The 13,566-nt window shown below is 37.9% G+C and overlaps 1 protein-coding gene across 4 annotated transcripts in view; it reads right to left on the bottom strand.

Annotated features, from left to right (window-relative positions):
- Positions 1-13,566, bottom strand: part of CCDC83 (coiled-coil domain containing 83) — a 54,121-nt gene that overhangs the window by 33,473 nt on the left and 7,082 nt on the right. For all 4 annotated transcript variants that reach the window (XM_045182054.2, XM_045182053.2, XM_045182052.2 and 1 more), the window contains one exon: positions 9,146-9,230. In XM_045182054.2, coding sequence (XP_045037989.1) covers positions 9,146-9,230 — 85 coding nt within the window. The remainder of the gene's footprint in view (positions 1-9,145; positions 9,231-13,566) is intronic.

Here is a 13,566-nt window from a genome sequence, read left to right as displayed (position 1 = left end):
CCTCAAAACAAAGTCACACATTGAGGCTTGCAAAGTGAGAAAGAAATATTTCATGAAATGAGTTATGTAATAATATCTCTGAAAGTTTATGGAACATGGAAAATTAAACCCATCAACATGGTAACTATTGGATAGAAAGTTACATTTAAAAAATTGTTATTAATCTCCCAGTCTCTCACCCCATGGTAGAATCAATGAGTATTAAAATCAGTCCTTGGAGTTCACTTTCTCCGCTTAGCTCCATGCTTCCTCAGCACTCACTGCTCATTTAGTCAGTATCTGTGGGGCCGAGCTGTCGTCTGTACACTGGGATTAGGTAAGTGAACAAAGTAAACAAAAAGTACTGGTTTTGTGGTATTTACATTATTCTTTGCTTTTTTCACAAATGACCCTAGTTCTCTCATTTTAGGGCGATGGCTACTCACCACTCCAATACTTCATACTTGAAATTTCCTCTGTGGTTATTTCATCTGTGTTTCCAAGCTTCTTATATTTAATCAGCTTTGAGCTTACTCTTGCCCTTGCTATCTTATTATGTATATGCAGAGATATTTTAGTGTGTGTGAACTCAGTACATTTTCCTTGTCGTTTTCCTGGGGTCTCTTAAAGTTCTAATACTTCCCTGGTGTCTTTCCTTCAGTATTTTAAAACCTAATAAAATGTATACACTTAAATATTTCAATACTTCTTTAAAAATATTTATTTTACTTGCCTATAATTTAATGTGCTCTTTACTATAGCTTTTCAACATTATATTTTATTTCTGATATTCATGTCTTTTATCCTCATAACTTACTTAGATACTTTAAGAGTATTTTGTTCTCCCAAAATTGATTCTTTAGGCCAGTGCTTCTCAAGCTTTACTGTGTATACCAGGCACTAGGGGATCCTGCTAACATGCAGATTCCGAGTCAGTAAATTGGGCACATTTCTGACAAGTTCCAGGTGATGCAAGCCTGCTGGCCCACCAGCCACACTTTGGATAGAAGGGTTCTTTCAGGTAACCTAAAGAATTTATGATTTGTTGATAGTATTAGAGCCTACTAGAACTCCATTCTTTATTACATATCCAACAAACTTTAAAACTGAGGACTGAAAAACTTGATTTCTTAAAATTGTTTGGCAAAATAAGCATTAGTTTAATAAACTAGTAGGATTTAATGTCACTTTAATGCTCTTTCAGTTATTCCATAGGATGTGTGATCTGATTGTCATTTCAGTGCCCTAGAATTTTAATTTAAAACTTTGACAAATTGAACAAAAGCAATAGGCAATAAAATTTATGATGCTCAGTATTGATAAATAGATGCAAAAAAAGGATTGGGATGGATAAGCTTTTAGTAATTTCAAAAAATGGGAATAAAGATTAAGGTATGGTATTCAAAATTTAGTGGTTTAACGTCTCTGATATTTTGTTTACAATATTCTAAACTACCATAATTAATTCTGTCTTTGAAGAGTTTTTAATACTAAGGGATCCATAATATGCTTAATCTGAAAACTGAATCTGTTTCCTTCTAAACTACTCTTTAAACTCTTACTGGGAGTGACATAAGCAGACATATTTGAATAAAGACCTCTAAAAACCCTCTTCTCCATAAAAGCAATTAGAAAACTGGTAACATTGTCAAAATCAACTTTTCAGAACTCTGGAAATTAAATAAAGGCTTGCAATAACTTCCAGAGAATGTTTATTCAAGAACAATAGTCGAATGTGGGTAAGGACCGTGAGCTTTGTGGCATTTCACCTTGCTCAAAAACCAAGAGCCTTCCAGTCATGGTGAAAATCAGCAGCCTAGCAGCCTGGGTTAGGGGGTCAGGGAGAAAAGGGGTGGGGAACAGAACCCTTCCAAAGCACAATCCCCAAATTACCGTCATTATTTGATGTATCTGGTAGTTCCCTGGAAAATCCTACCAGCAAACCTTGTCTTTATTTGACCTAACTCAGAGCTTGTGGGAGTAGCCTTTTCCCAGACTGATGTTGGTCAAAAACAATCAGAGGCAATTGTGAAACATTATAGCTCCCTGAAGTGGTATAACAGTTAGGATAAACAATGAACTGACAAAAAAAAAAAAAAAAAACTTTAAAGGAAAGCTGGAGAGATGTCTATCAGAGCTTTGCCAAGTCTCAGCAATTTAAAAGGGCACATGCATGTATAAGGCCGTGAGCATACTGGGAGCTGTGCGGGTGCTTAGGAAAGACCTACAAAGGCCCTAAGCACTCACCTCTGGCTGACCTTGAGCTTCTGCAGAAGCAAGAAGCAAAGGTGAAGGTGAAGTTGTAAATTTACTGGCTGAGTGTAGAAGTCACGGCCCAGCAAGCACATAGAGGCCCGCAGCAAAGGCTGGGAGAGTTATTGGTTAGAGGCATTAAAAAATTTTCTGTCCAATCATTAACTGACCACTCAGCTAAGCAAACAAAGACTTTAGTGGCCACACACACCAAAATACATGGGTTTCACAGAATTGGTTCAGCAAAGTCACTAAGTAAACAAACAACACCTGCAATACGTAGCAACAACAACAAACTCTGGGGAGAGAAGAGAACATCATCTCCAGAGTTGTCACTTTATAGTATTCAAAAATGTCTGCCTTTCAACAACAAGAAAATTATGAGGAATGCAAAAACCCCCAAGGAAGTAGGATCCATGCATATTCTTACTGGGAATTTTACCATACACAGGGAAAAAAGGCGGCCAATAGAAACTGTCCTTGAGGAAGCCCAGACATGGGACTTTCTAGACCAAGACTTTCAATCAGCCATCTAAAATATATTCAGAGAGTTAAAGGAAACCACATGTAAAGAACTACAGGAAAGTATGAAAGTAATTTCTCTCTAAATAGAAAATAGCAATAAAGAGAAAGAAATTAGTTTAAAAAAAAACAAATAGAAATTCTTGATCTAAAAAGCCCAATAATTGAAACGAGAACTTTATTTAGTAGAAGGGCTTAACACAGATTCATGCAGGAAGAATACTGTTCAGCCCTAAAAAGGAATGAAGTGCCGTGCAGGAGATCGAAGTTTGTGTCCGTCCCAGAAATTTACGAGTTGAAGCCCTCATCCCCAGTGTGATGATATTTGGCCGTGGGGCCTTTGGGAAGGAAGTGGGTTTAGATGAGGTCATCATGATAGAGCCCCATGATGAGACTGTTGCCTTTATAAGAAGCAGAAGTTTAGAGCCTTCTGTCATTTCACCACTCCAGGGGGAGGCGGGGGCTGGGGCCAGGAACAACCTTGATCTAAGTCTTATAATTTATACAAAAATTAACTCAAATGGACCATGACTTAAGTGGAAAAGGTAAAATTATAAACATTTTAGAATGAAATATAAGATAAAATCTTTGGGATGTAGGGCTAGTCAAAGAATTATTATTTATTTGCTTATTTTTATGGCCATTCTGACAGATGTGAGGTGGTATCTCATTGTGGTTTTATTTTTATTTTTTAATATATATAATTTTATTACAAAATTCATTGTGGTTTTAATTTGCATTTCTTTGATGATTAGTGACGTTGAACATCTTTTCATATGACTATTGGCCATCATATGTCCTCTTCAGAGAAGTGTCTTTCAGGTCCTTTGCCCATTTTTTGATTGGATGTTTGTTATTTTGGTGTTGAGTTTTGTAAGTTTTTAAAATAAATTTTGTACATTAACCCCTTATCAAATGTATCAGTGAATATGTTCTCCCATTTCATGGGTTGTCTTTTTATTTTGCTGAAGGCTTCCTTTGCTGGGCAAAACCTTTTTAGTTTGAAATAGTCCCATTTGTTTATTTTTTCTATTGTTTCCCTTGCCTGGGGAGATATATCAGATAAAATATTGCTTTGAGCAATGTCTGAGATTTTACTGCCCATGTTTTCTTCTAGGGTTTTTATGGTTTTAGGTCTAATATTTGTCTTTAATCCATTTTGAATTTATTCTTGTGTGTGGCATAAGAAGGTGGTCTAGTTTCATTTTTCTGCACATATCTGTCCAATTTTCCCAACAACATTCATTGAATAAACTATCTTTAGCCCATTGTATGTGCTTGCTTCCTCTGTTGAATATTAATTGGCTATAAAGGTGTGGGTTTATTTCTGGGCTCTCTATTCTGTTACATTGGTCTATGTGTCTGTTTTATGCCAGTACCATGCTGTTTTGATTACTATGGCCTTATAGTATAGTTTGATATTAGGTAGCATGATTCTTCCAACTTTGTTCTTCTTTCTCAGGATCACTGTTGCTATGCGGGGCCTTTTGTGGTTCCATATAAATCTTTGAAATATTTTTTCTAGTTCTGTGAAATACATCACTGGTATCTTGATAGGAATTGTATTGAATCTATAGATTGCTTTGGGTAGTATGGACATTTTAATGATGTTAATTCGTCCTATCCATGTACATAGTATGGGCTTCCACTTATTTGTATCTTCTTCAATTTCTTTTTCAGTGTCTTATAATTTTCTAAATATAGATCTTTTACATCCTTGGTTAGATTTATTCCTAGGTATTTTATTCTTTTTGAAGCAATTGTGAATGAGATTGTTTTCTTAATTTCCCTTTCTGTTAGTTATTTATTGCCATATAAAAATGTAACTGATTTCTGGTTTTGTATCCTGCTACTTTGCTGAATTCATTTATATTAGTTCTAGTATTTTCTTGGTGGAATCTTTGAGGTTCTCTGTACAGTATCACATCATCTGCAAATAATGACAGTTTTACTTCTTCCTTTACAATTTGGATGCCTTTTATATCTTCTTCTAGTCTGATGGCTGTGGCTAGGATTTCTAGTAGTATGTTGAATGAGAGAGGTGAAAGTGGACATCCCTGTCTTGTTCTTGATTGTAATTTTGAGAAATGCTTGTAGTTTTCATCTGTTGAGTATGATGCTGGCAGTGTGTTTGTCATAAATGGCCTTTATCATGTTTAGGTATGTTCCCTCTATTCCCACTTTGCTGAATTTTTATCATAAATGGGTGCTGGATTTTATCAAATGCTTTTTCTGCATGTATTGATATGATCATGTGATTTTTATCCTTCATCTTTTTTATATTGTGTATCACATTTATTGATTTGTGGATATTGTACCAACCTTGCATTCCCAGAATAAATCCCACTTGATCATAGTGTATGATCTCTTTAATGTATCTCTGAATCCAGTTTGCTAATATTGTCTTGAGGATTTCACCATCTATGTTCATCAGAGATAGTGGCCTATAATTTTCCTTCTTTGTAGTGTCTTTGTCTGGTTTTAGAATTAAGATAATGCTGGCCTCACACAATGAGCTTGGGAGTATTCTCTCTTCTTGAATTTTTTGAAAAAGTTTGAGAAAGATAGGTATTAATTCTTATTTGAATGTTTGGTAAAATTCACTTGTAAAGCCACCTGGTCCAGGACTTCTGTTTGTTGGAAGTTTTTTGATTACTGCTTCAATTTTACTGGTTGTAATCTATCAATATTAGCAGCTGAAAAATAAACCATTTGTTACTCTTCAAGTAATTCTCAAATATTCCATTTTCTTCAATGAAACAGATTCATATTTTGTTTTCTTACAAATAAATTGGATTACTTTGGCTTTACATAAGTTATTTTAAAATTAAATATTTGTAGAAACTTGAATTATAGCAATGAAAATATTCCTTGCTAACTACTGCACTGCTAATCCTTTTACCAAATGTGGGCTTTTCTACTTATTTTTGTAGAAGTGGAAATTACATTATAATGTATGTTCTAAATACTAAATAAATCTTATCTAATTTTAGTTATGTTAGTTAATTTTCCTCATGTAAGGCAACAATGACCTCTAAATTAAATGTCAGATCAAAAATATCATGATATATAGGCAACACATTCACAAAGATACTGATAGTATAAAAATCACTACATACAATTCATAGAGAAATATATAATAGATAAGGAAATCTTTCTTTACTCACACAGCACAATAGTTCTCAAAGTGAATGCAATTGTTACATTAAAGTAATACAATAACTATTCTTTTCAAATGTGGTATTTTTGTTTGTAAATTAAAACAGCATCACATGTCCTAAAACTGTAATTGTATGTTATAGGAACATTATTATATCATATTTGCCATTGTATATAAATTTAACATCTATATTAAACTTCCCAAATCCCATGCAAATTTCAAATGGAAGGGAAATGTTTCTGACATGTTACAAAATTCATTATGTCTGAAAAATTATTTTGAGCTACAGACTGAAATAAAATTTAGATCCACTAATGTGCTAAAAATATGTTTATCTTACAAAGTGACGTTAATTGTTGTTTGAGGTAAAAATAGTTATTACATTATAAAACTGAAGAAAGGAGTTTCAGTAAATAAGCTTCAAAAAAAAGATTAGTTTTGTTTTGTTATAAGGCCTTTTATGAGCTTTTACCCTTTTAACTTTATGACTCACAAGAACAAGAACAGAATTTGCCAGAATAGTACACAGATTTCCCATCTATTCACTCAGCTCTCCCCAGTGATAACATTTAATATGGAACGTTGTCAAAACCAGGAAATTGACATTGGCACAGTGTTTTTAACTAAACTAGAGATGCTATTTGTTTTCACTAGTTTTTATATACATTAATTTTCATGTGTAGAATTATGAAATTTCATCACATGTCCACATAAGAATGATCACCGCAGAGATGGCATTTGAAGCTGTGTTCAGTAAGGTGACCCAGAGAGAGGTTAGGCTGAGAGAGAAGGTTTGGGGTCAGAACACTGGTAAACAGCCTAGTTAAGGGGTAGGTAGGTCCAGGAAAAAAACACGAATGAAAAACATGAAGAAATGATCAGAGAATTGGGAGGAAAATTAAAGGAGAGTGATGTGCTGGAACCCAAAGGACAAAGAGCTTCAAGGTGACCGGCATGACGGCTGAAGGGATGTGGGGTAAAGTCAGAACTACTAAAGCATCCGTTGGACCTGGCTAACCGGTCGGTCGTTAGTAACTGCTGCTAGAGCAGCCGTGGTGGAGCTGTAGGAGCGAAGGAATGAATTGGGAGGAAAGGAAGTGGACACGTGAACTATGAAATATCTGATGAGGTGAGTGGAACAGTGAATGCACAGAGTGAAAGACTATAAATGAGGTGTCAGTCTAAACACGCATAAGAAGGGATGATGGGTAGGAAGAAGAGGAACATTTCTAATTTTGACCCACTGAAGAGAAAAATACGTCCTGCTAGTGAGTCATATTCAATTTAGCAATCTGAATACACGTCACCTCAACATTCCAGCTTAGACTGGGGGAACTAAAAGGATCTAGCCAAGAGAAGAGAATTCCGGGAAGAGAAAATAGCCTCTTTATTGTAAAGGTACAAAAACAAGAGACTGATTGGGCTTCCTGAGATTTAAAAGAAGCAGTGGGAAGCAAAGGGTGGGGTGGCTGGAGACAGGTGGGAGAGGTGTGCAGAAGTCAGATTTTGCGGGGCCTTGGAGACCTTAGTAAGGACTATGGATTTTGTTTTCTGTGCAATAGGAAGCTACCGCAAGGCTTTAAGCACCGAAAGGTTTGCAGTATTCAAAGGCAATCTGGTTGCACTGTGGAAAATGTCCTGGATAGAGGAAGGGTGGGTAAGAGATGATGGTGGCTTAACCTGGGGCAGCAACAACATAAATGGAAAAAAATAGATACATACAGTTGGAGCCAGGCTTGGCCACTCCGTGCACTGCACTGCTGGGTCCACTCATGACCCCAGGAGCAGAGTTAGGCCTCTCTTATTCCTGCATTAATCCTCATAGAAACAAGAACTCTGTTTCTGGCTCCAACTGATGGGCTGTGGGAAAGTGAGTCTTTAGTCCTGATCTGTTGTCCTTTCCACAACCAAATGGAAGTCGCAAAGCTGGCCTAGGAGTCCCAGTGCCGGCCACAGGAGGCGCTCCATTGGTCCCTTGACGGCAGCTCACCCAGGCAGCTAGGCCCAACTCCCCTTTCCACACTCCTGCGTAGACCTCAGTTTCTGTTTTTGTCCCTAATCCAAGTGACTGTTCCTTGAGAACCATGAGCATGTCAGGGGCACAGTTGTATCACCACCAGGGCCTCTCTTGACCAGTAAATATCTGCTGAATGAACAAACTGGCCCTATGAGGAAGACTAGGAACCCCCGTTTCATAAGAGGGAAACACGGCTCATCCCAGTTTTGGCCAAACTAACTTCGGCAGTGAGTTGTACAGTCAGGATGCAAACTCAGGCCTCTGACCCGAGATTTCATTAAAATTTGTTGATAGTCTTTTTAGACAACACACCCCCTCCCCAAGTAACATTTAACATGGAAGTTTCAGGGTCCATATAAAGTGAGTGTTTTAATAGGGGACACCCTCAGTATTTCCTCATTCATGAGATGCTGTAAGGGATAAGTTTAATTATCATTTACTGCTTTCAAACTTTATTTCTGTTGGTCTTTAGTTCTGATAGTCGTGTACAGCACTCCTTGGATATTCATTTTAGTCTAATTTTATACAAACAGTATATCATCTTGCCCTGGCCAGTGTAGCTCAGTTGGTTGGAGCGTCATCTGTAAACCGAAAGGTCAGGGGTGTGGTTCCCGGTCAGGGCATGTGCCTGGGTTGCTGGTTCTATCTCCAGTCGGGATGTGTACAAAGGGCAACTGACCAACGTCTCCCTCTCACATTGGTGTTTCTCTCCCTCTCTCTCTTCCTTCCTTCTCCTCTCTCTAAAATCAATAAGCATGTCTTCAGGTGATGATTAAAAAAAAACACGTTAGTTTAAACATTAAATTAGTCATTTTAGCAACTAAGATTGTACTTTTCAAATAATTTACATGTTCATACTCTGAAAATCTAAAAGAAAACAGATAACAGAAATTAAAAATAACCAATGTTGTATAGTTTGGTTAAATAAGAAATTAAAAGATTAATGTGGTTTCAGAGCTTTAAAATTTTGAACATCCTCATGACCTAAATAACATAATGCAAACTGACTTCCTTTGACATTGTCATTAAAATAACGGGAACAGCAGTACCTTCTTGCCTCACTTGTACAAAAAACTAAATAGAATGTAAATTCATCTGTTACAAGCACTAACTAAGATCATTTCCTGGGGTATATTTCATCAAAATTCACAATTTTTAAAGCATTTGTGTAAATGTTTAATGACTAGATTTGGGCTTTAAAATCTCCCACTCACTCTTTCATGGTACTTTTGGTTCTTTTCTCTAAGCTTCTTTATTTGAACCATGAGTCGCTCCACGGCATTCTCCTTTATTTGACAGCTGATAATAAAAAAGATAACATTAGCTACAATTACTTAAGAAAAATGAGTGATACGGAATTTTAAAATTAAACTATTGGAGTTATCATAAAGTATTAACTATATTATAAAAACCCATTTAGGGATAAAAATCTTTCTTTAAATATGTATTAGAGACATAACTTCAGTTTTTAAAATCAATCACCGTTTGTATTTCATAGCAGTAATCTTGATGCTTTCCAATTGTCTATAAATAATTCAGCGTTAAAGAACCTGGAAAAGGGCACACTGGAAACATGCTTTCTAGAATTCTAAAAATGTTCAGACAAAAATGACAAAACAAAGACTTTACAAGGGCATGCTTGCCTCCTTGAAGCGGTAAGGTAAACCAGGCATACCTACTGGTTATTAGTGTATCATTTCTCCTATAAGTAATAAAAGCTTCTTTCCTGACACCCATACATTTTTTTAAGCACCCACAGGTCCTATAGAGCATCTGCAAGGGGTGTGTGTGCGTGAGAGAGAGAGAGAGAGAGAGAGAGAGAGAGAGACGTGTGGAAAGACTTTGGGATAGGCCATTTGCTGGCTATTTGACGTGTTAAGTATACCTTTATATCTCTCTTACCTAGTAAATCTTATAACTTTAAACCTGAGACCAAAATAAGGCCACAGAAACAGCTCTATATAAACCACACATTTCAATTAAAAAACAACACAAAACTGTAGCAGCTCTGTGGGGTAGTGAACAGCGGAGTGGGGGTTAGTGAGTGAGGAACTCTGGTTTGCCCTCTTGCCCTGCTCCTTACCTATCTGACCTCAGGCAAGTCAGTTCTCTGAGACTCGATTTCCAAGCTGTCAGTGGAGATAACAATCAATACCCAGCCCTACATATATTTATTAGGATTAAAATAAGAGGTCATATCTGAATGTTTCTAACATAAAGTAAGGACTTGGTAAATTTCAGTTGAATTTGAATCTTATTTCCTCAGCCCTTCCTCCAAATGATCATTTATATTTGTGACATTTTATACTTAGTAGAGAGAAAATAAGTCCCCTTCTTTCCAAATCATGAGACAAATGGGACAGGAAAACAAAACAAGCAAATCCTTTTGTGACAAAAAAGCTCTATTTGGATACTATGAAACTTGGACTTTAGGCTTGGTTCTCCACTAAACTGCCTCTTAACCTGTTTAGGCCTTGGCTTGTTCTGTAAATAGGAGAATTGAAGGAGATGAGCCCCATCTTTCCTTTTCAGTTCCAAAATTCTGCAGTTCAACTTGTCAGTGTTCCCTTTCATGCAGTGGTCCACACAACACAGCAGTAACGAGCAGCCTCTGTGTGCCCAGGGCTGTTTGGGCGCACAGATAGTGACGGCCGGTATCTGTACGGTCTCTGCCCTCAGAGAGCTTACATTTGACTAGACACTAAAGAAGCCAACACACAAACATGCTATTTACACATTGGGATATGTGCTGTGCGGGAAATAACAGAATATGACAACTGTAGTAAGTGGAAAAACTACTATAGTTAGTCTAGTCTCCACACAATAGCTACAAATAAAGGTATAGGGAAGTATAAACCATCTTTTACTTCTTACCTAGAGCTTAGATGTGCACAAATTTTGAAAGAGTGTGCTTTCTACCTCCTTTTTTAAAAAAATTATTACTTAAGGATATGTTTATTGAGAGACAGAGAGAGAGACAGAGAGAGAGAGAAACATTGTCTTCTTCCTCCACTCGCCCTGACCAGGATTGAACCTGCAACCTAGGTTTGTGCCCTGACTGGGAATTAAACCCTAAACTTTTTTTTTTTTTTTGGTGTATGGGAGGATGTTCCAACCAACTGAGCCTCTGGGCCTGGGCTCTACCGCCCATTTTTAAGGAGAACATTAAAAAGATTATAAATGAAAATGATCTGAAAAGAGCCTATGCTAATTACTCACATAATTTTTAAAATTATAAATATGGTAATCCTAATTCTCTGCAAGGAGAGAGCAGGCAAATGAATCGCAAGTATGTGGTCTCCACTGGTTTGGACTGAGAGCCTGCCCGGATGGTAATTGAGAAGGCAGAGATCAAACTGGACATGACGTTCAGTCTGACCCCCAGGTATTGCATGGGACGCACACTTGTACTAAGAAAGAAAATGTTAATCTGAAATTCATATTAAAGTGATCATCTGTATTCTTATTGGCTATATGTGGCCACCCTACGCTTAAGCCTACTGTTCCCTCCCCTCAGAGCAGTGAGGGGCAAACAGCCTAGGGCTTTGTCTTCTGTTCTTTCTGCAGTTCAGAAAGATCTGAGTGGCCTCAGCGGGGATTTCTTTAAAGATTTTATTTATTTTACTTTGAGAGAGAGGGGAAGGGAGGAAGAAAGAGAGGGAGAGAAACATCAATGTGTGAGAGATACATCAATTGGTTGCCTCTCACACACCCCGAACTGGCGACCTGGCCCGCAACCAGGCATGTGCCCTGAGTGGGAATCAGACCGGCAACCTTTCACATCTCAGGCTGATGGACAGTCCACTGAGCCAACCAGCCAGGGTTACCGAGGGGAATTCTGAGATACCCTAACCTTTAGTAAAGGTTTTGGCGGCTTCGTCGTGATCACCCCCCAGCCCCCGCCCGCTTTTGGAACTGATGGTAGTTGTAGATCTAACTTCGCCTAGACTCTCCTTGGAATTAACTTCCATCTCCTCAGGCCTTATGGGGAGACATGGATTTACTAAGAAGCAGATGAAGCTGAACTTCAGAACTCTACACTGTTAGCCACTGCAGGAATTCAAGATTCTCCATTCTCTATACTTTTTCCTTTTCACATCTCCCTCATCTCTGCAATGCCCTAGTAACTCGCATGTCACAGTAAATGCTAAAGCAAGTGGCATAATAAACCCGTGAGGTGATGTGTCAACTTTCTCCCTCCATGCAATTTCACTGAGAATTCTGAGAAGGAAAATACATTTGGATTCCAAAAGATTCTAGACTTTTACCTTTTAAAAAAATCTATAACCATATCCACATCTATTTCTATATCTATATTCACACTCCTTGCAGAAAACTTGGGAGGGAGGGACAAATACAAGGAGAAAACAAAAACCATCATCACTCAGAGATGATCACCTTATAGGTTTACAGTGAGCCGTCTCAGCTCTTCACAAACAACAGTGGAATTTCATGGCCTTATTTTCTTGGGGTATATTTTTTTAAAAGTTCAATTGTTCAGAAATCATTAACTACCTACCATGTGCTCTCAGCTCTTTGTTAGGAGCTGAGATTGTATGAGAGAACTATTAGATGCTGCCAGGGGGCCCTTAAAGAATCCTTCCTCAGACAACGAGGTGTGTCTCGCCGATTTGTCATATGACAAAAGTTCTGTCACCTGGGAACACATGGAGTGAGTAAAGTGTCCCTAGCAGCAAGGCCATGGCTGTTTCAGTCCATGAGATTATTTATTCAGCTTTTTTGCAAAGGAAAGAGAACAAAAGCATGGGATGTTTAATTTATATCTGGTACTAGATCATGAGAATTTTTAAATGTTTGCCTTTTTGTAAACCTCAGTTAAATAGGGGGAAGACTGGCCTCTGTTTGACCCAGAAGAGAGAGAAACAGTTGTAATTGGATGGTATCACTGTAAGCCGTGGGAACAAATTAGAGACCAGGTTGTATTTGCAGAGGCTGATATTTTGTCCGTCTCTCCTAAAACGAGATGAGGAAACTTTTCAGTTAGGCTGAGAAATGAGTGTGGGTAGTATCTGGCTGTTACTTAAAGCCATCTCAACTAGAAAATAAGAGGGAACTTTGTTAAAAGTCCCTTTCCATGGATCTTTCTCTCTTAGTGTTCTAACCTTTTCATTCACTGCCTTCTAAAAAGAACACATGAATAGTCTCTCAAGAAGGAGATGAATTTCCCTGAATGTTAAAAATAATTGTCTTAGCCCTGACTGGTGTGGCTCAGTGGATTGAGTGCCAGACTATGTATCAAAGGGTTGCTGGTTTGATTCCCAGATAGGGCACACACCTGGGTTTCGGGCCAGGTCCCCAGTGGGGAGTGTGTGAGAGGCAACCACATATTGATGTTTCTCTCCCTCTCTTTCTCCCTCCCTTCCCCTCTCTCTAAAAATAAATACATAAAATATTTTAAAAAATAATTGTCTTAAACATAGACCTAGTCATCACTATCATGGATTTCCCACTTTCCTCCTTGTCCCCTCCAATAAATGACTTGCCATTCCCAAATGACAAGTGTTCCACAGGGCTCAGCTTGTCTGGCGCTCGCCGAAGCCATCCGAGCCTGGGCTTGCCCTCTCTCCCTCCCCTCCCTTCTCTCATTTCCTGGACTGTAGCAAGCGCTTCCTTG

Source organism: Desmodus rotundus, chromosome 5 (assembly GCF_022682495.2).
Source record: "Desmodus rotundus isolate HL8 chromosome 5, HLdesRot8A.1, whole genome shotgun sequence".
Classification (NCBI taxonomy): domain Eukaryota; kingdom Metazoa; phylum Chordata; class Mammalia; order Chiroptera; family Phyllostomidae; genus Desmodus; species Desmodus rotundus.
The sequence above is the reverse complement of the archived record's forward strand: the minus strand, read 5'-3'. Positions and strand labels throughout refer to the sequence as shown.